This window comes from Mesoplodon densirostris, chromosome 16 (genome assembly GCF_025265405.1).
Source record: "Mesoplodon densirostris isolate mMesDen1 chromosome 16, mMesDen1 primary haplotype, whole genome shotgun sequence".
Lineage (NCBI taxonomy): Eukaryota > Metazoa > Chordata > Mammalia > Artiodactyla > Ziphiidae > Mesoplodon > Mesoplodon densirostris.
In genome coordinates this window covers 1,453,753-1,473,107 of record NC_082676.1, presented here as the reverse complement: position 1 = coordinate 1,473,107, position 19,355 = coordinate 1,453,753, and the positions used below count along the sequence as shown (strand labels likewise).

Below are 19,355 nucleotides of genomic sequence, written 5' to 3'. Positions count from 1 at the left end.
ATGACGGGTATGTTTCCATTTCAGAAATACGTACTGCTCTTTTGGATTTACAGTCAGTTGTACTGTTGGCAGCAGTCGCGTGAGAGCCTGTGTAAAACAGTCACCCGCCCTAGCACTTGGTGCCTCTGATTCTGTCATTCCAGGCGATTCCCGGGGCGCATGCGTGCAGCGCCCACAACATCTGAAAAATGCAGAATAGGTTGCCTTTGCTGCCTGTTCTTAATTTCATAGTAAAAGTTTGCACATTTTTCTCAGAGTGTTCGTCTGAAAGCTCTTCCCCCCGCCCCACCGCTGACAACGTTCTAATGAGAACAAAGAATTCCGTGCCACACTAACACGTTTGTATGTAGACCTGGAAGGGTGGGGGAACTTTGGTTCCCGTGCGTCCGTGCTTTGCTGTGGCTCCATCACCACTCTGAAGCCTGCCGTCTGCTCTTCTGCACTGGCACCTCGTTTCAGTTTTGTGAAGGAGATGGAGCTAGTCGGCTCCATGCCCACCGTATGACTTTCAGCTGAATTGGAACATTCTAAGTAATTTTTTTGTGACATACGAAATTTCCAAACCTTCAAAGAAAAAGGGCTGCTCCAACAAGCCTGGGGCCGCCGCTGTGGTGCCCGTGCCGGCGTCCAGCGGGGCGGGTTCCCGAGCACCCTCTGTGGAAGGCCAGTGCGGGACCCTGGACGCAGCTGGAGGGCGATGGGCGGGGTGCAGAGTGCGGCCCCGTGCCTGGCAACGCGCAGGGGTGTCGGCGCTCGTGGTGATGGGGACAGGAAAGGAGGGCCCTCCCCCGTCGCTGACCCACGGCAGGGACCTCTCCCGCCTCACAGGGGCGGCCAGGTGGCCCTTGCCGATGCCCCCGAGCCCTTGGCTTTGTGCTCACCTCCCCCAGGGTGCTCAGTAGGGGCTGGTCCTGGCACGGGGCCCACCCACCCTGGAGGCTGTGCCTCAACACTGAGATGCCGTCGAGGCTCTCCCTTCCTTGTGGTGGTTTACCTATGTAGACGTCGGGTACGGGGTTCGAGTGGGCCTTTGGCGTGAGTCGCTGGGGCGGGTGGAGCGTCCTGAGCGGCTTTGCCTTTGCGGGATGCCGGCCACAGCTCTGTGGTGAGCAGACGGGCCCAGCCCCAGTGGTGGGAGGGGGGAGGGGGGGAGGGGTGGTCTGGGGTCACTGACCACGCTAACCCTGCGCTGACAACAGGGAGGTGTTTCCCGTTGTGGGGATGGGGAGGGGTTAAATAGGAACACGGGGCTCAGGTTGTCTGCGGTTTGGAAGCCTCCCAGCTGGAAGGCCAGGTTCACGGTCACATCCAACCGAGGCACAGAAGGAAGTCTACCGGGCTCGCTTACCCCCAGCTCTGACCAAGCGGAGCAACGCCTGGAGGTGCGCAGATTTTGCCCACGTGAACCCTTCTGAGCGGCTGCGTTCTCTCCGTGTCAGATGCCCATGGAGCAGCAGACTCACTGCGGCACGAGGCTGAGACCCCGACGCGCCTCTGGAGCTGGGGGTGGGATGCGCCTGGCTGCCGGGACCCCAAGGCGCTCCGCGTGTTTGGGCTGCACGTAAACTTAGTCACCAGAGAGGACGGAGGGACGTCTCCTCCTCCGGTCGTGGCTCCCGCTCTCCGCAGACTCGGCCGCGGGCCCTGTCACATGAGGTTTTCTCTCCCACAGGTCATGGTGTCTCACAATCACACTAATTTTACCAGCTGGCTTCCGCAAGTGAAGCCAGCCCAGCCGTCACGGAGGATGCCACGCCGGGGCTGGAGGGGCGGGAAGGGAGGTGGTGGGTGGTCAGCCGGAAGCCTGGAAGGCCGTTGACCACCCTGACCAGGGTGAGGGGACGGGGCACTGGCCCCTTCTTGGCCACAGACTCATGGGACTGGTGAGTCCTTAATCTCCGGGTGTTCTGTTGTATCCTGAGTGTAAAACAGAAGTGTTGAACAGCAGTGTTTGTGAGGTTCAAATAATGACCTCACCAGCACTTTGTCCCCACTTCCTGTCTCCCCCTCCTCAGCCCGGCTGGGCTGCCTGCGGTCCTGGAGCTGGCCCTGGGCCTCCGCCCGCCCCGCCCGCGTGGCCTCCTCCTTCCCTGTTCTCAGACTTGACTTGTATGTCTTTCTGGGGGCTCCTCTCCGCCCGTCCCACGGCAGAAGCCACCCTTCCCTGCCCCACTTGGTCTCCTTTTTGTGTTTCGTCTACACGCCCTGGAACATCAGCTCCAGAAGGAGAGGGACTTTGGGTAGGCAAATGACAAATGCCCTCACAGTGTGGCTCCTCGGGCAGTGGGTGAGAGTGAGCTGCCAGGAGGAGGGTGGGGCAGTGGGTGAGAGTGAGCTGCCAGGAGGAGGCTGGGGTACTGTCGTAGCTGAGCTGAACGACGATTCTCACCCTCTTCCAAGTCGTCGTGGGCTCTTTGGGGGAACGCGCCTCGCTCCAGCACCATCCTGCTGCCCCGTCGAGCGTCATATGGGCGGAAGAACAGCAGTTTGTTCGGCAAGCGTACATGGAGCCGGCTGGGGTAGACCCAGGCCCGCGGTGTAGGTTCGGAGGGTTCCCTCCTGGGGGGATGTGGCCACGTTTGCCAGGCTGCCGTGTGTGTGGAGGATGGATTGAGGGGGTAGCGGGAGGAGGGGGCGTTGCAGGGTGAAGAGGGGCAGCTGGCGGAAGCAGAATCGCCCAGAAATCCACCTGCTTCCAATGTGTCCCAACCCTCACAGCGCTGGCTGTGCGCGGCATGTGGGCGTGAAGCCTTCTGAGGTCAGGTGGAGCCCTGAGACTGATGATCCACAGGACTCAGCGTGGGGCCCGGCACGTGTCCGTACTCGGAACACTCAGCACCCCCCCCCGCCCCCCGCGAGCGCTGGGCTGCCCGGGGTTCACAGGCTGGTCCAGGGTCACAGGGCTGGAGCCCACCTTCAAAGATCCATTTAAAAAATTGGTTCCCCTTGAGTCTTACTGTCCTTGCACAGGTGAGACGACCCCGAGCTGTCACCTGATGCGTAGGCAGCCCTGCGAGGTGAGGACCACCCCACCGCACCTCCATTTGTGGATGTGCGCGCAGGCTGCCTTGCCAGCAACGTGTCCAGGCTGGGATCACGCCGGCTCAGCCACTCCAAAGCCCCATCCTTCCTGCCGCCTGCAAGGGGAAGTGCCCGCGCCATCCCGAACTTCCGCGACCGGCAGCGAGGAGGCCCCGGGGCGCGAGGGTGTGACCCACCCGCCCGCAGGAGCGCCAGGTCTGGCCTTTCCGACGGAGTGAGCGGGGCGGAGGCCCAAATTGCGCGCCCCGCCCCACCCGCCGCGGTGGCCGTCCGGGGGCGACACGTCCTGGGAGTACGCCGGACGGAAGCGCTGCTGGGACTGACACGTGGACTTGGGCGGCGCTGCCCGGTGGGTCGGCCGGGCGGGAGCGGACCCGGACACCCTGTGCCCGCGCCGTCCGCGCCCGATGCAGCCGCCCCCGGACGAGGCCCGCAAGGACGCGGCCGAGGACGCCCAGTGGTCCAGGTGGGGCCTCGCACGGAGGGGGGGTCGGGGGCGGGGCGGCGGTCAGGGGAGGGAGCGGGCGTCCTGTGCAGAGACGGCTCCCCGCAGCCCCGTACCTTTGCTGTTCCTGGGGGGCCTTGCACCTCCACGCCTCCTGCCTTCCATCCAGGGCCAGTGCCACCCCCCACCCACCCAGAGCCCCCTGCACTCTCTCCAGGCCACCCCGGTCCTGGGGATGGTGCGCAGTGTCTTGTCCTGGGAGGCCTGCCTGGCTGGGCAGGGTGGCTCCCAGGCACGGCCTCCCCACCCCCCAGGACCGCACCTGTGACCACCCACTGAATGCCACATGTGCAGGCAGGCAGTGGGCTGGGGGGCGTTGGGGGGGCCACGCCAGCACCTGCAGCAGTTGGCTGAGCACTGCCGTAGTAGTGTGCCAGAGATGTGACGCCAACAAGGTCCCCACGGGGGTGTCGGTTGTGGGGGAGGAAGAGCCCAGGCAGGCCGCCCTCTTCCTCTGCCGGGTGCAGAAAGCCCTGGGACGGGGATCTGCTCACCAGCATGCCTCACACGGCGACCAGGAACGAGAGGCAAGCCCTCAGAGCAGCCCCCAGGCCGCCCGCGGCTCAGAGCTCCCTCCGGTCCTCCAGTGGACCCCAGGCCTAGAGTCAGGCCCTGCGCTTCCAGGCCCGTCCACCTCCAGCTCCGAGTCCCCGGGGCCTGCCCTGCTGCCTGCGGGACCCGCCTCCCAGAGCTGCTCACAGGAAGGCCTCAGAAGCCAGAAGGCTCCCTTGGGACAGGGCCTGGTGAGGGCGGGAGCCCCAAAGCCCAAATCGCAGCACGGGGTCTCCTTGCCAGGTGCCCAGGAGGGCGGCAGGCATGCGGGGCGTGCCCAGCCGGGGAGCGCCCTGCGGCCTGCCTCTGCTCCCTTACTCTCTCCCTGCCCTGCTCGTTGTCGAAGCGAGGCCCCGCTGACCCAGGTGGCAGGTGGCTCCGCAGCCAGCTGGGCAGAGGGCTGGGACCTCTAAAGAATGTTTTGCAGGGGGCTTCCCTGGTGGCGGCGCAGTGGTTGAGAGTCCGCCTGCCGATGCAGGGGACACGGGTTCGTGCCCTGGTCCGGGAAGATCCCACATGCCCCAGAGTGGCTGGGCCCGTGAGCCATGGCCGCTGAGCCTGCGCGTCCGGAGCCTGTGCTCCGCAACGGGAGAGGCCACAACAGTGAGAGGCCCACGTACCGAGAAAAAAAAAAGAATGTTTTGCAAACTTCCCCCTCGGTTATGCTTTAACGGATCTGGATCTGGCTGGCTTTGCCTTCACCGCCTCCCTCCCTGCCCAGTTTAGAAAGGAGCACCTGAAGGTGGGGTAGCGGGGGTCCTGGGTGGAGTGGGGCTCAGCGGGAAAAGGTGGTTCGCACCCCCGAGTGGCTAAAGGTGATGAGAATCGTGACAAGGGTGACCGTGGGCGGCTGCCGCCAGGTGATTGACCCCCGAGGCAGGGCCACTCCCCAGGGATGTCCCATCCGGGAGCCGGCACCCTTGGGCCCGCAGGTTCTCTCCGGCGGTTGCCCTCTGCCCCTGCTTGCCCTCTGCCCCCAGCGCCGACACATTTCCCTTTTCTGAATCGAGGGTCCACGTGACCTTGTGTTTGCTCAGCCGTGGGTGCTTCTCATGCACAGGGGCCATTTGCAGGACGCAGAAGGTTCTAGAAGGTTCACAGGAAGCACCCTGAAGAGGTGGGGGCTCAGCCCGAGGCTCGGGAGTGGGCAGAGTGGGCTGGAGGCAGGTCTTCAGGTCTTTTGTGGCCGATTCTGCCGTGACCTTCCGTGTTCCTAGCAAGCCCGTCGCAGGTCCAGGATTCTGCGTCTGGCGTCCTAATCGGGCCTCCAGCAGCTGGACATGTCTGGGTCACCCCCTCCAGCCAGGCCTCCAGCTGGCCTGTTCTGTGTCCCCAGCAGCTGTGGAGGACATCCCTTTGCCCACCCAGTGGCACTGCCCGCCAGCTCAGGGCTAGGGCTGCGGGGGCCTCCGGGGCCCAGGGAGGAAGCACACAGCACCTGGCCCCCCAGCTCCAGAGGGGTTCCCATGCCAGCGCCTTAAACTCAGAGTGGGCTGGTTGCCTGAAAGCTGACGGGCCCTTCTTGACCTCCCGGGACCACAAGGAGGCAGGGGGCGGCACCGTATTCTTGGTGCCCTGCCAACGTTCCAGAGCAGGTCAGTCTCATCTGGCTTTCCCCTGTTTCTAACTGGACTTCCCATCCAGAGAGCAAACAGAGCCAGGCTCCCGGGGTGCCAGCACAGTGCATCCGAGGGAGGGGCAGGTGCCGGGGACGCGGTCCCATCTGCGTGCAGGTGACCCTCCGCCGCTCTGACCACATAAAGGAATAAAACTTCCTTTTAAAGGCAACTTCAGGCTGTGGCTGTTCGTGGGAAGTTCGAAGCCTTGCTCCCCAGCCCCTGCCGCTCCCCTTGTGCACCAACCGTGCGTGTGTGCTTGCCGAGGACTCGCCTGCAGGGCTGTGTAGGTGGCCCTGGACGGGCGTCGGAGGCCGCGGCAGGGCTGGGCTCGTGAGTCCTCTGCTGGCTCCATCCCGGTGGGCCCGGGTGGCCGGCTGGGCTGGTTTTGGTGGGCAGTTTGGACTGTGCCTCCCACTAGGCCTGGGGGATGTTTGCTCAGAGGGAGCGGTGTCCCCGATGGCCTGAAGTGCTGGGCTGGGAAACGGGGGGCAAGAGGGTGGACTGGGGGTGTCATTCCCACGGTTGGAGCCGCGGAGGAGATGGGCCCTGAGCCCCCAGGGGTCGCATGTCACAAACTCAGACATTGAGCCGGTGCCTCACTGGCCTGGCAGAGCCCCCGCCCCGCCCCCGCCCCGGCCCTCACAGTCTTTGGCTCTGTAAAGGAAACTAGCATCTGGGACCACCAGGCCCCAGGTGAGTCCGCGAGCTGCCCCGTGGGGTTCCGCCCCCTCCCGCCGCCTTAGCGCCTCCAGGGGGGAGGCCACTGAGACCTGCCGCATGCGCTGTGCTACCGTCATCCTCACTGTCTTGGCTTCTGAGTCATTCCAGGCGCACTTTACGAACCAGGAAGGAGGGTGGGGGCGTGATGGCCCCTCCCTCGTCACTGAGGGTCACTGGGCAGTTTCCGAGGCACGGTCCAGCAGCCGGCTCCTGGAACTGCAGAACGGCAGGCTTTCCAGCACGGGATGCTATTTCCCACTGGACTCGTATAGGAAGTTCTAATATAAAAAGCAACTCATCCAAGAGTGCTGCCCGGGAGCCCCCCCCCCCATGGCACCCCTCCGGGCACCCAGAGACCCAGTTTGAAATCTATGGTCCAGCGCACACGGGGAAACGGAGGCACAGGGAAGGGCGGGTTTCCCCGAGTCAGGCCAGGGCCCAGAACGGCACCCAAGTCTCTCCTCCGGGACAGTCGGTCACCACATCAGACCACACACATCACTGAGGGCTGCAGAACACTTTGGACTGTAATTCCCAAACTCCAAACCGGGCGCCGCCCACAAACGCGGCTCTGTCTGGGGACAGCAGGCCGGGCTCATTCACCCCAACCCCCCGAGGGAGGGGCTCGAGCCTGAAGTCCGCTGTCTCCACGAGTGGGGTCACCAGATGCTGCAGCCTCCTGGGGGCAACAGCTCCTCAGCCGTGAGGACAGCAGCCGGGACAGCGAGGGCCTCTGCAGGCCTGAGACACGGGGAAGGCTCTCCGACTCGCTCCCCAGACTGTGGAAAAGTACACTGATGTGCCAGGGGGAGCAGAGCCGGGGGAGGTGCCCACGGAGGAGGAGGACGCTGGTGCTAGGCCTCTCCCAACCCGCTGGCCAGTCGACAGCTCCTTGTTGGGGCTCCAGGAACTGGTGGGTCACCTTGCTGCTCACTGACCTGAGAAGGATCTGGGCATCAGGGACATGAGCCCATCTTCACCGAGGAAACTGAAGCTCAGGAGGCTGGGCGACGGGCCCCACGTGCCACCACCCACCCCCCGCCCCGGCCGTGACCAGGTCCAGGACAGCAGCTCCTTCCCGCCCCGAAACTTTCCCCCAGTGCCAGGGGTCCGGAGTCCACCCTGCCAGGAGGAGGGTGCTGGCCAGAGGGGGTGGGGGGCAGCCCCACCTCGCTGCTGGCCCAGCGGTCCTGCCCCAGAGATAATGGACACGGCCGTCGCACCCACTTACCAGCTTCCTGGTGCGGGTGCTGCCTGCCAGCAGGCAAGACCCTCAGGGCCTCCGAGGTCTCTCACCCCCGGGAGGCGTGCAGGTGAGGGCTCTGGCCCTCCCAGGGGTGGTCCTGGCCTCACCCTGGACTGTCCCCCAGGAGTCGGCTCACAGCCCGAGCCTGGGTGGGGCCCACAGGCAGGGGACCTGCCCGTGTCCGCAGATGGAGTCCAAGCTTCCACTGCCCTGGGCCCCATTGGCTGTTCTTTGCACGTGCCCGGCCAGCGGGGGGGACCCCCAGCCAGGTCCAGACAGGGGTCCAAAGGGGTTTGGGGAGCGAGGGTGAGACTCCAGTGTCCTGGGTCATCCGCCAGGTGAGAGGCACCCTTCCCTCTGTTCTGAGAACTGCCCGTGCAGCTCCTGCCGGCCTCACCCTCCTGGACACCTGTCCAGTGGCCTCCCCAAGGCCTTACAGCACTAATGCCTCAGGCCGCTTTGGGCAGGCCTCGGGGGCCCCGGGCTTGGAGCCCCTGCCCCGTGCCTTCCCCATAGCCTGAACCTATTCCCTTCGTGCGTCTCACACCACCACCCTCCTCCCCACCCGGGGAGAACCCTTGCCCCAGTTGGGCAGGTGAGTCCAGGTGCAGGCAGGACCCCCAAGGCCCCACTGAGACTGCTTCAAGGCCTGTCCACTCTCCCGACCCACCCCCCAGTTGTGGCCCCCACCCTCAGGGGACGTCCCCGCCCTGTGCAAAGACATCGCAAGTCACTAGTGGTGCCCCTCCCCCAGGCCATCCCCCACTGGGCCCCCCCACACCTGCACAAAGAGCACTGAGTCTCCTCTCTCTTTTTTGTTAAAAAAAAATACCAATCCCCCTCCCCAAACTTTGTTTTTAGGGCAGTTCTAGATTTACAGAGCTACCGCAAAGGCAATACAGACTGCCACACGCTCCACACCAGTGTCCCCCATTCACGTCCTAAGTCAGTGTCCATTTGTCCCCATCAGTGGACTGCCGTGGACAGTACTGCTACCAAAGCCCATGCTGTGCTCGGGTTCTGCACTTTCCCCCGATGTCCCAGGACCCCACCCAGGGTCCCACAGGCACTTGAGTCTCCTGGGCTCCTCCAGGCTCTGGCAGTTTCTGACTTCCTGGTTTGGTGACTGACAGTCGAGGGTGCTGGCCAGGAGCTTTGGGGACTGTATGGACTTGGTCTGGCAACCTTCCCAGGCGGCCAGGGCTGCCCCACTGCTGCCCAGTCTCCTCCCAGGGTCTGCCTGCCCCAAGGTGGTCTGCTGGGCAGACCCAGCTTTCCTGGGGACCCTGCGGGGGCCCATGGTGCTGTGGTTCCCTCCCTTTCTGCCGCGGCTGGGGTCCTCTTCTCCAGCTCATCACCCCCTTGGCCGGTTACCAGCTGTCAGCCTGGCTGCCTTCCTGGGCCCTTGGTCCATGGAAGTCGAGAGCCCGGGTCCTAGAGAGCAGCACCTCCCCAGCTGCGGCTCTTCAACCTGCCCTGCAACGGCCATCCGGGCGCTCCCACCTCTGCTGCTTGAGGGACCCCGTGCATCATTTCTTGTGTCTGCCCGTTTCTCCCAGGAGTCACCAGACATGAGCAGGTGGACATTTGAGAGGTGGCCGAGGTGCCCCATCCAACAGCCTCTCCTGGGCCTGACCGGGCCCTTCTCTCCTCAGACCCGAGTGCCAGGTGTGGACAGGGACGCTGCTTCTGGGGACATGCCTGCTCTACTGCGCCCGCGTCAGCATGCCCGTCTGTGCTGCCACCATGAGCCAGGACTTCGGCTGGAACAAGAAAGAGGCCGGTGTCGTGCTCAGCAGCTTCTTCTGGGGCTACTGCCTGACTCAGGTGGTGGGTGGCCACCTGGGGGACCGGTAATCCCTCCCCCCGCTGCAGGGCTTGGGGAGGTGGCTCCTAGGAAGGGAATGGGGGGAGGCCCCACCCACAGCAAGACGGGAGCTGGGAGGCCTGAGGGCTGCGCAGGGGTGGGCTGGGGCCGGCTCTCAGCTTGTCTTGGGTGCTTGGTTCCCTGGGGAGCAACCGGCATCCAACGAGGCAGCTCTGGGGCCCATGGGGACAGAGGGACCAGGCTGTACCCTGCGCGCTCAGCCTCGGCCTCCTCTGCAGAGGGTATGTGGCTGCAGTGCCCACCCCAGAGGGCAGCTCCAAGCGACGGATGGTGTCGGCCCCCTCCCCGGGTTCCTCCACGGTAGGGTCTCCTGGTCCGGCCTGCAGCCCAGCCGCACAGCTCCCCATCACTGCCCTCTTGTCCCCCGTGCAGGATCGGGGGTGAGAAGGTCATCCTGCTGTCGGCTTCCGCCTGGGGCTTCATCACGGCCGCCACGCCGCTGCTCTCCCACCTCGGCAGCGCCCACCTGGCCTTCATGACCTTCTCTCGCATCCTCACGGGCTTGCTCCAAGGTAGGGGAGCTGCAGGGGGCTTCCCCCATGCTGCCAGCATTGGACCTCTGGCCCACGTGTCGCAGAGCAAGGGGAGTGTGTGCACGGGTGTGTGTGCACGCATATGTATGTGCATGTGTACCAGTGTGCGTGGGCGCGTGTTCAGGTGCGTGCTCATGGGCGTGCACGTGTGTCCTCGTGTGTGCCCCTGCGTGTGGTGTGCCTCAAATCAGAGCGGGTGCATCAGTGCTGCAGCGCTGCTGCTGCTGAGGTCACGGGTTCTCCTGCCTGGCAGGTGGACAGCTCGGGCTGTCCCCGCTGGCGGGCTGCCGGCTCTTGGCTTCACTTCCCTGCAGCGGGGTTTGTGCTTCGATGCCGTCGCGCCCAAGGCACTTTCCCTGTCTAGAGTCACTTCACAGTCTGGCTGGCACATTTTAATGTCACGTGTCCTCCTCTGCCAAAACTTCCGCTCCAGGCATCCAGTGTCAGCCAGGTTGCCACGTGGCACCGTCGGCTCCACCAGCCGCATGGTGGGCACGTGCCCAGTTTCTGTGTGCTGCCAGCTGGAGGCCACACCCGCGCCGGCCGGGCCAGCAGGCTGAGGGGATGCCAGCTTTCCCAAGCCCCCGCTCTCGTTCTTTGGGGATATTACGCTTCTGGAGAGAGCCCCCCTCAAAGACCCCCAGTGGCCTGGGGGAGCTGGTGGCAGCGGGGAGTGGGACGGCCTTCGGAGCTCCTGCCCTACACCAGCACGGCAACTGACAGCATCCGTCTTCTGGACGGGACCCCGTCCTCACCACGCCTCCCCACTTCCCAGAGCTCTGGTAGGGCGTGGGCCTCCAGCCCGTACCCCCAGGACCCCAGATGTAGATCCTGGAATTGGCCTCTGCCTGTTTCCTGATCAGCCCCACCGGGCCGGCCCACATGTGGTCCTGGTGGTCCAGGCAGTCCAGCGCCTGCGCTCCTTTGAATTCACCCCCATGTGCTCCCCACATGGTGTGAGCAGGGGCCCGGGGCCCCAGAGGGAAGGCAGGGACCAAGTCCTGTCCCTATATGCCCTGGCCTCTGAGCTTCCCCAGGTGCTTTTGGAGAAAAGCACAGTGTAACGAGCAAGAGCTGCAGTCGCCAATGCAGTTATTTTTTTTTAAAACTAGATTTTAAAATAATTATAGCTTTACAGGAAGTTGCAGTGAAATGTACACTCCCTCGGGGGAGGTCCCGAGCTCCCTCCCCCACCTCCCTGTGGTGACATCTCACGTAGCTACAGGGCAACGTCACATCCAGGACCTGGCAGTGCAGTTCCACGGGGCCGTTCAGGTCTCACCGACGTACACGCGCCGTGTGTGTCAGTGTGTGTGCGTGTGCACTTGTCACTTGTCACCTGTGTGTATGCTTCTGCGTGTTGGTGCCAGGACTCTGGAGCCGTGTGGCTCTGGGAGCTGGCGTGACAGTGGAAGAGCGCCAGCTTGGGCCCAGAAGTCCCCCTGCAGCCGTCCTGGTGGCAGGACCTTGAGCGAACGCCCCGCTCCCCAAGCTGCCTCCTTAGCTGAGTGTTGGGAAAAGCCCAGCCCTGCTGGTCCCTGGGGGTGACAGCGGGAGGAAGGAGACCCAGGCTTGAATCATCACCGAGGGCCCTGCGGAGCTTCCAGCCCCTGTCTCACCCCTCCGCCGGCCACCCCGGCGGGGCCCGCAGGCCAGCTTGGGACACAGCTCTGCGCGGGCCTTTGCCTTCTCTGCCGCCCCAGGAGTTTACTTCCCTGCGCTGACCAGCCTGCTGTCCCAGAAGGTGCGGGAGAGCGAGCGAGCCTTCACCTACAGCACCGTGGGGGCTGGCTCCCAGTTTGGGTAAGTCCCGGCCTGGGGGGCGCCGAGCGGGGGGGGGCGGTGTGGGGAGGCGAAGGGCGTGCGCCTGGCAGAGCGCCTCGGTGTGTCTGGTGGGGACAGGCCACGTGCACAGCTGGTTCAGGGTGATGCAGGTCTGGTGACTCTGTGCTCTGGGAGGACTTGCCACCCCCATCTCCGTGCATGCTCTGTCCCTCTCAGGCCAGCGGCAGGTGACCAGAGCTCTGGGGCTCTGGCACATGGGCTGGGGTGTTAAGTTCCCTTCCATCTGTGCTGACAGAACTGGATGGGGTGCCCGTCCCGATGGGGGAGGTGGCCTGCGTTCGCCCCAGACGGTACCCATCATGGTCCAGACGTGAAAAGTCCAGACCTGTAAGGTCCAGACCTGTGTCCCTCCCCACTGCACCCCCCAGAGCGCCAGACCCTCCGTGGGGCGACCACACTAGGGCTGGAAGGACGTCTTGCTGTCCTATCGGGGCTTCACGACCCCCGGGGTCAGGGCCCTCACGTTACTGCTGCCGAGGTCCAGGCAGAATGCAGAGGGGTGAGGGGTGCCTGCTGGGGGGCTGGGAGCGGCCCAGATAGAAACCCAGGGGGCCTAGTGACATGTGAATTTCAGAGAAGCAATACAAGGACAGGAGAGTTTCATTGTTTATCTGAAATCCTGTCTCACTGGGTGACCTGGGCCTTCCGGGGAGGGGGTGGGGTGCAGGGGAGGTACAGGGAGAGACCGTGTCCACCCCCTCCCCGCAGATGGGGAAATGGAGGCTCAGAGCCGAAGGCATCCCTCCACTGGCCTTGGGGGAAAGCCTTTCTCCTTCTTTCTCCTTTACCTGTCTCCTGGCCAAGCCTCAGCAGGTGGGGGGCAGCTGGGGGGTAGCCTCTGAACAGACAGGCCGGCCTGGGGGAGGGGTGGGCCCCGAGGGCATACTTGGGACAATAGCATTGGCAGGACCTGGGGAGGCGGCTGGGTTGGGTGGTTGTGTTTGCGTTTTGAAATCTTTCCTCTCCGCTATGAGCAGCTGAAAACAGCGAGGAGGTTTTATGTTTCACCGTGTTCTTGTCGCCGCTGTCTTCTCGTTGCCTTTTTCATTTTAAAAGGATCCGCACACAGCTGTAGGCCAACTGGGAGGCCTAGTGAGGAGATACTAGGGCAACCCAGGACCCCTGTGCCACATCCACGCTGGCCCCCATGGCACCGGGAGTCCCCGGAAAGCTTGCCTCTGTCTTAAAAAAATGCACAACGTGAGAGCTGTGGGTTAAGTCTGACTTGGGGCAAAATGAGGGCTGCAGCCCGGGAGACAGCATTTCAGAGAAACTGCTCCCAGGAGGTGAGAGGAGGAGCCAGGATATAGAGGAGTTTTGCAACACAAGGGCAGGTAATGGTCAAAAAATTATTGTTAATTAAAGAAAACCGATCTCTCAAGTGTAGGAATTTAGCGCTTTTCTATGGGAAGATGCAGGAGTCTGGGCTCACTGAAATCATTCCTTTGATGTGCACCTCAGCTCCCTGGGGCCAGTGTCCTGTATTTTCACATCCTGAGTTTCCGCAGGGCTCACCGCAGGGAGTGGCTGCAGCCTGATGGCTGCTGGATGGCAGGTATTCTTTTCAGCCCTGAGTTTCCTCAGGGCTCACGGCTCACGCTGGAGGGCTGCAATCCTTGAGGACTGTGACATCCTTCGTTTGTTGATGTGGCAGGAAATATTCCATTTATAAATATTCCATTTATCACATCCCTAGCAAGCTGCGTGGGGACCAGCCTTCCGGGCAGTTGCCTCACAGGGGATAGAAATGCCCTCTTTTCTAGGGACTCAATTCACCCGGGGTGGGGGTCTCGGAGATGTCTCCACGCCCCAGTGAAGCGAGGGTCCCAGCCACGCCCCTCCCTGTCGTTCCAGGACGCTGGTGACGGGGGCCGTAGGCTCCCTGCTCCTGGACTGGTACGGCTGGCCGAGTGTCTTCTATTTCTCTGGTGGGCTCACCCTGCTGTGGGTGTGTTACGTGTACAGGTGTCTGCTGGGTGAGAAAGGTACTTGCTGCCGCCCGGGAAGGGCGGGGGCCCTGGCACCTTGTCCCCTCCAGCAAGCGGCCACCGAACCCCCAAGAGCAGGCCAGCTCGGGGGCCCCAGGATCCCCTAGGTAGAGCCTCACAGAAGACGCCCACTCCCTGAGTCTCAGCCAGCTACGGTCAAGTCTGGTGTGAGAGTCGCCGGGTGAACGCAGCCGTGCAGGGGGCTGCCCAGCCGGCAGAGGCAGATTGCAGGGGTAGAGGTGGCTCCCGGTGACAGGAGTGGGGCCTGGAGGGTTTGAGGACTCAGGGGACAGATGGCCAACACTACTGTCCACCCTCGAAGGCAGATGCTGCCGCCCCCAGGCTCTGGCGGAGAGGACAGGATGGCCCCCAGGCACAGCCGGGGACCCACGAGCCGCCCCCAGCTTCTGGCCTGTGGGGGCAGAGCCGTCCACCCTCTGTGAATGGCTTTCACGTGGGGATGCCTTGCCCTTCAGATCTCATCCTGGCCTTGGGCGTCCTGGCGCAGGGCCTGCCGGTGTCCAGACACACCAAGGTGCCCTGGAGACAGCTCTTCCGAAAGCCTTCCGTCTGGTGAGCCGGGCTGCTGCGGGGATGGGGTTTGGGGCCCTGGGGACCTCGGCCACAGGGCGAGCGGCCCACGCGGGGCGGCTCCACGCTGGGCTCCACACCCTCAGGCCCCTGGCTGCCCTGGGTGTGGGGAGGGGCTGGGGGGGTGTGCACCCTGAGCCTGGCCCCGCCCCCAGGGCGGCCATCGTCTCCCAGCTCTCGGCGGCCTGCGCCTTCTTCATCCTCCTCTCCTGGCTGCCGACCTTCTTTAAGGAGACCTTCCCCAGCTCCAAGGTGGGTTGGCCGCCCGGCAGCTCGCAGGGTTGGGCGGTGCCGCGAAGCACATGCAGAGGGGCCCTGGGTTCCTTCCGCTGAGCTCTGGCGGTTCTGGCGCCTCTCGGCTCAGCGCCCGCACCTGGGTGCACACAGGAGAGGCCCAGCTGCTGCCCCGGCTGCCTGCCTGTCTGCGGACAGTCCTTCCTGGGGGGCGGGGCACACAGGGGCTGTGATGTGGGCACAGATGTCATCTGCTGGTCAGCCTGGCTGACTGCACCCTGGCCACCCGGCTATGCTCCCAATTCTGGTGACCAGGACCCCCTGGCTGCACACTCTGGGCAGGGTGCGGCCCCCCAGCTCTGCCCCGCCGGGCGTGGGGAGCCATGAGGGAGGTTCTGCCTGCAGGGGGTGATAGCACTCGAGGGCCCAGCGCTCAGTCAAGGTCGGGGATGACTTAGGATCTCGGAGGCCCAGCCTGTGGGCAGAGAGCCTGGTGGGCAGTGGTGGGTGTGGGCGGCCGCCTGGCCTGTTCGTCCTTTCCCTGTGGTCGGGCACCTGCCCTGGCGGCCTCTGAGGCCCCTGCACCCTCCTCCCTGCAGGGCTGGGTCTTCAACGTGGTGCCCTGGCTGGTGGCCATTCCTGCCAGTCTGTTCAGCGGGCTTCTCTCAGACCGTCTCATCAATCAGGGTGAGCCCTGGGGGAGGGGCCGGGCAGGGAGCCATGCCTGGGCTTTGCCTCACTTTGGGGGGCAGAGACGCACCCCCTCCTGGGGTGCACCTGTAACGATGGGAAGAGGCCACGCCCCCGAGGACCAGGCCGTGAGAGTGGGACCCCTGGCCCTTAGAGTCAGCCAGGTGGGCCCATGGAGCCCGGCTCCCGGCCTGACTCTGCTGATGACTGCCTCCAGCTTGTCACCCCCCAGCCTGTTTCCCCATGAGGGGACATTGGGACACAGTCACACTGCGATGGTGTAATTCCTCCACCCGGGGGCTGGACACAGCCCCCAAGCCTCTTCAGAGGAGGAAAGGGCACCTGGTGAGGTCAGAGGTCTCAGGCCTGAGAGCCGAGTGCACACACCCCGAGGACAACTGTCCCGCAGACACGCACGCTCCCCACGACCCTGCACTGCACGTCCTTAAATGTCAGTCTTGTCCTAGTTACAGAAGAACCACCCACTCATTGTGGAAAAATTAGAAAATTGGTAGAAGCACAAATAAAGCACTTTGTAACCATAGAGTGGCCTTCCTCAGGTGCGTCTGCCAGGCCTCTGCCTTGGGAACCCTCTAAGTGCACACGCACTCACACACGTGTGCGCACGGCTCACGGTGGTGCAGGCTGCCCCACCTTGAGCCCAGCCCGGCCCTCCTCTCCCCGCTCCCTCCCCACAGCCATGAGGGTGGGACCCACTCTGGGTGCCGTCGGGGGTGGGACAGCACGGTTGGGCCGACAGGATGTCTCCTGGTCTCCCCGTCTAGGTTACAGGACCATCACTGTGCGGAAGTTCATGCAGGTAGGAGGGTCGTGGGACGGCTCTCTCCCTCTGGACATCCCTGTTGTGTTCCCGGGGCCCCTGACCTAGAACGTGGCTGGTGTGGCACAGTGGCTGGAGGCCACTGTGGGTCAGTGCTAGGGACTGGCTTGGCTGACCTGAGGCCCTTCCTGGGGCCCATTTTGTGGCCTGGGTCGGCTCACGTCGAATGGGCTGCGACCAGCAGGGCCAGATCATTTCTGTAGCCTCGTCCCAGTGGCCTCCAGGCAGGCTCCAGCCCGGGAGGGGTCCCCACCGACCCTCGTTCAGTGTGGCCCAGGAAGGGGCGAGACTCCCACCCCGTCCCCACTCGTCTCTCCCGCAGGTGATGGGCCTCGGCCTGTCCAGCGTTTTTGCCCTGTGTTTGGGCCACACCTCGAGCTTTTGTAAGTCTGTGGTCTTTGCATCGGCCTCCATCGGCCTCCAGACCTTCAACCACAGGTAAGGGCCAGGTACCTCGTCCACCAGAGCCACCCACACTGCCTTTGGGCTCCCGGGTCCTGGGCCCCTGGCTCGGGGCGCACATGGAGGGCAGGCGCATGGCAGGTCCCCACACGTGAGCCACGAGGCAAAGGACAGTCAGGGTATCAGGCCGGCGAGGACCTGGGCCTTTTGGGAAAACAAAACGGGTGCCTGGGGAGGGGCTGGCAGAGGAGATGACGGTCCCCAAGCAGCATCTTTTGAACCCAAGGTGGGGAGCGAGCCCATCGGATCCCATGTCTTGTTCTGTGGGCCTCCCGGTCTGCGCAGCAGCTCAGTGTTTAGTCAGAAAAACTGCACTGACTTGTTTTGGGAATCGGCGCCTCGATGTCGTTTTCCAAATTACCGGGTAGCAAATGAGTGTGAGTCCAAGCAAACTCGCCTCCCTGTCTTGTTTCATCCTGGGAGTGGGTCCCGCGCGTAACCGCTGAGCTGGGGCTGAGCTCCTGGCATGGCCAGCCTCCGGGATCCAGGCGATCCGAGGACCGACCACCGGCTTGGCGGGTGGCGTCCGCCCTGTGGTCACTCGCCCGTGTCCTCTCCTCTTCCCGCAGCGGCATTTCCGTTAATATCCAGGACCTGGCCCCGTCCTGTGCCGGCTTTCTGTTTGGTGAGGACCTCGGCCCCTCGTTGGACAGGAAGTGGCTGCCCCACCCTGCTCACCACCCTCCCCCCCCCCCTCACCACCCTCCCCCCCCCCGCTCCCAGGGCCCCCAGGGGCCACCCCCAGGTGGGTGCGCCGTGGGAGGGCCACAGTGGGCCTCCGCTGACCGGTCCTCGTTCTCTCTGTCCTGTTCCAGGTGTGGCCAACACAGCTGGGGCTTTGGCAGGTGAGAAGTGGGCTGGGGTCACCTGCCTGCAGGTTTCAAACCCAGAGTTCCCCGGGGCGCCGCCCCACGCCTGTGTCCTCCCACCTGCTCCACTGCTTCGGCCCTCAGGGTGGGGTGTGGCACCGCTCGGAGGGTCCCCACAGTGTCAGAGCAGTGGCGGGGGGGGGAACCCAGACCCCAGAGCTGCCGGGGGGAGCCCAGAGCCGTCTTCCACGGTGCTCCTGCTTCCAATGGCATGTGACCGTCCCCAACCACGTGACCCGCAGATGTGAGTGAATCCCCGAGGTCCAGGGTCCCCAGAGGCCGAGTGCCTGGGTGACGGTGATGGGGCTCATGCCCTCAGGCCTCCCCGCCCTCAGCTCCTCTCCAAGCTGTCCTCAAAGGGGTGGGATGGCCTGTCACCCCGCCTGCTTGTCCCCTCTCGAGGGTGCAGGAGTCGTGGGCGTGTGCCTGGGTGGCTACCTCATCGAGACCACGGGCTCCTGGACGTCTGTGTTCAACCTGGTGGCAGCCGTCAGCAGCCTCGGGCTATGCACCTTCCTGGTGTTCGGGAAGGCCCAGCGGGTGGACCTGAGCCCCGCCCACGAGGACCTCTAGCCGACAGACCCGCTGTCCCCGAGGACCCAGCGCCATCAGCCTCGGGGACAGCGCTCAGCTTAGAGGCCCCTTGATCCTGGCCCGCAGTGTGAACAGAGGCAGGGTCCTCAGCCCAGCAGGAGGGTGCAGCCCGGTTCCCCCGCCCTTCGGGGTAGCAGCCTCCTTCCGGGTTGGTGGGACCTCACGGTGGGTGAATTAGTATCTTTAGTAGCAGCAGCTTCGTCACAGACACAGTCTGTTCCTCGTAGATCCGTACAAGCCCCACGTGGTCAGCCCGCCCCGGGACCGTGTCACTGTAGGGCAGGGCGCCCCACTAGAGTCTCTCCCCAAAACGTGCTTGGCGCTGTTTCTCAGCTCTTGGGGCCTGATCATGCTCTGTGGTGGGCCGTCCTGTGCACTGCGGGGTGTTTAGCAGCATCCCTGGCCCCCACCCACTAGATGAGCCCCCCCAGTCATGACAGCCAACCCTGTCTCCTGACATCACCAAGTGTCCCCAGGGGACCCGCCCCCTGGCTGAGGACCACAGCTCTAGAAGAAGGCCGGGGAGGGCTGTGGTGTTCCCGTTTCTCCAAGCAGCCAGGCTGAGGCCCTCCTGTTCAATGGGTGGGCAGAAGCGGGGGCTCGAGGCCCTTGTGCATCGTTAGGGACCCTGCCCCCGGCGTCCCCTCCCATGGATTCCCAGTCACTGGCGATGCGTCCTGCTCCCCTGGCGCCTGGCGAGGGCGCGTGGGCACCCGCTCCTGGCCAGGACACGCCCTGGAACCAGCGAACCCACCGGTCCACGTTGTCTTTCTCCCTCCTTGTTTACAATAGAGGGGCTGGTCGTCTCGCAGATTAATAATAGATTTTGCAACATGTATATGCAGAGAAAAGAAACTATGAGAATGTGGAAAAGCACACCAAAGCCTTATTTAAATGATGACTATTAAACTATTTAAAAAGAAGACCATAATGTTATTTAAGGCCCTTCTTCTAAAAAGAATAAACGTGTGTTAAAGGTTTATTTCACTAGTTCGAGGAAACCAGCAAAGTGTTTCAAACAGTCAAAGGAAAATGCCAAGAACAGACATGCTGATCCTCCAGGATGCTGACACACATGTGCAAATACAGCCGAGGTGGGATTTCCTTGCTCCCGCTCTGGACAGACCCCGCCTGTG

At 63.8% G+C, this 19,355-nt stretch overlaps 1 protein-coding gene across 1 annotated transcript; it reads left to right on the top strand.

Moving 5' to 3' along the window:
• The first annotated feature begins 3,177 nt into the window (after positions 1–3,177).
• On the top strand, positions 3,178–19,142 carry SLC17A9 (solute carrier family 17 member 9). Its single transcript, XM_060079344.1, has 13 exons — positions 3,178–3,508; positions 9,340–9,537; positions 9,945–10,084; positions 11,809–11,908; positions 13,805–13,935; positions 14,415–14,511; positions 14,685–14,781; positions 15,363–15,450; positions 16,239–16,273; positions 16,617–16,732; positions 17,326–17,381; positions 17,572–17,601; positions 18,035–19,142. Exons 1-13 carry the CDS (start codon positions 3,450–3,452, stop codon positions 18,196–18,198), a joined length of 1,311 nt encoding a protein of 436 aa, XP_059935327.1. The 5' UTR covers positions 3,178–3,449; the 3' UTR covers positions 18,199–19,142.
• The last annotated feature ends 213 nt before the right edge of the window (positions 19,143–19,355 follow it).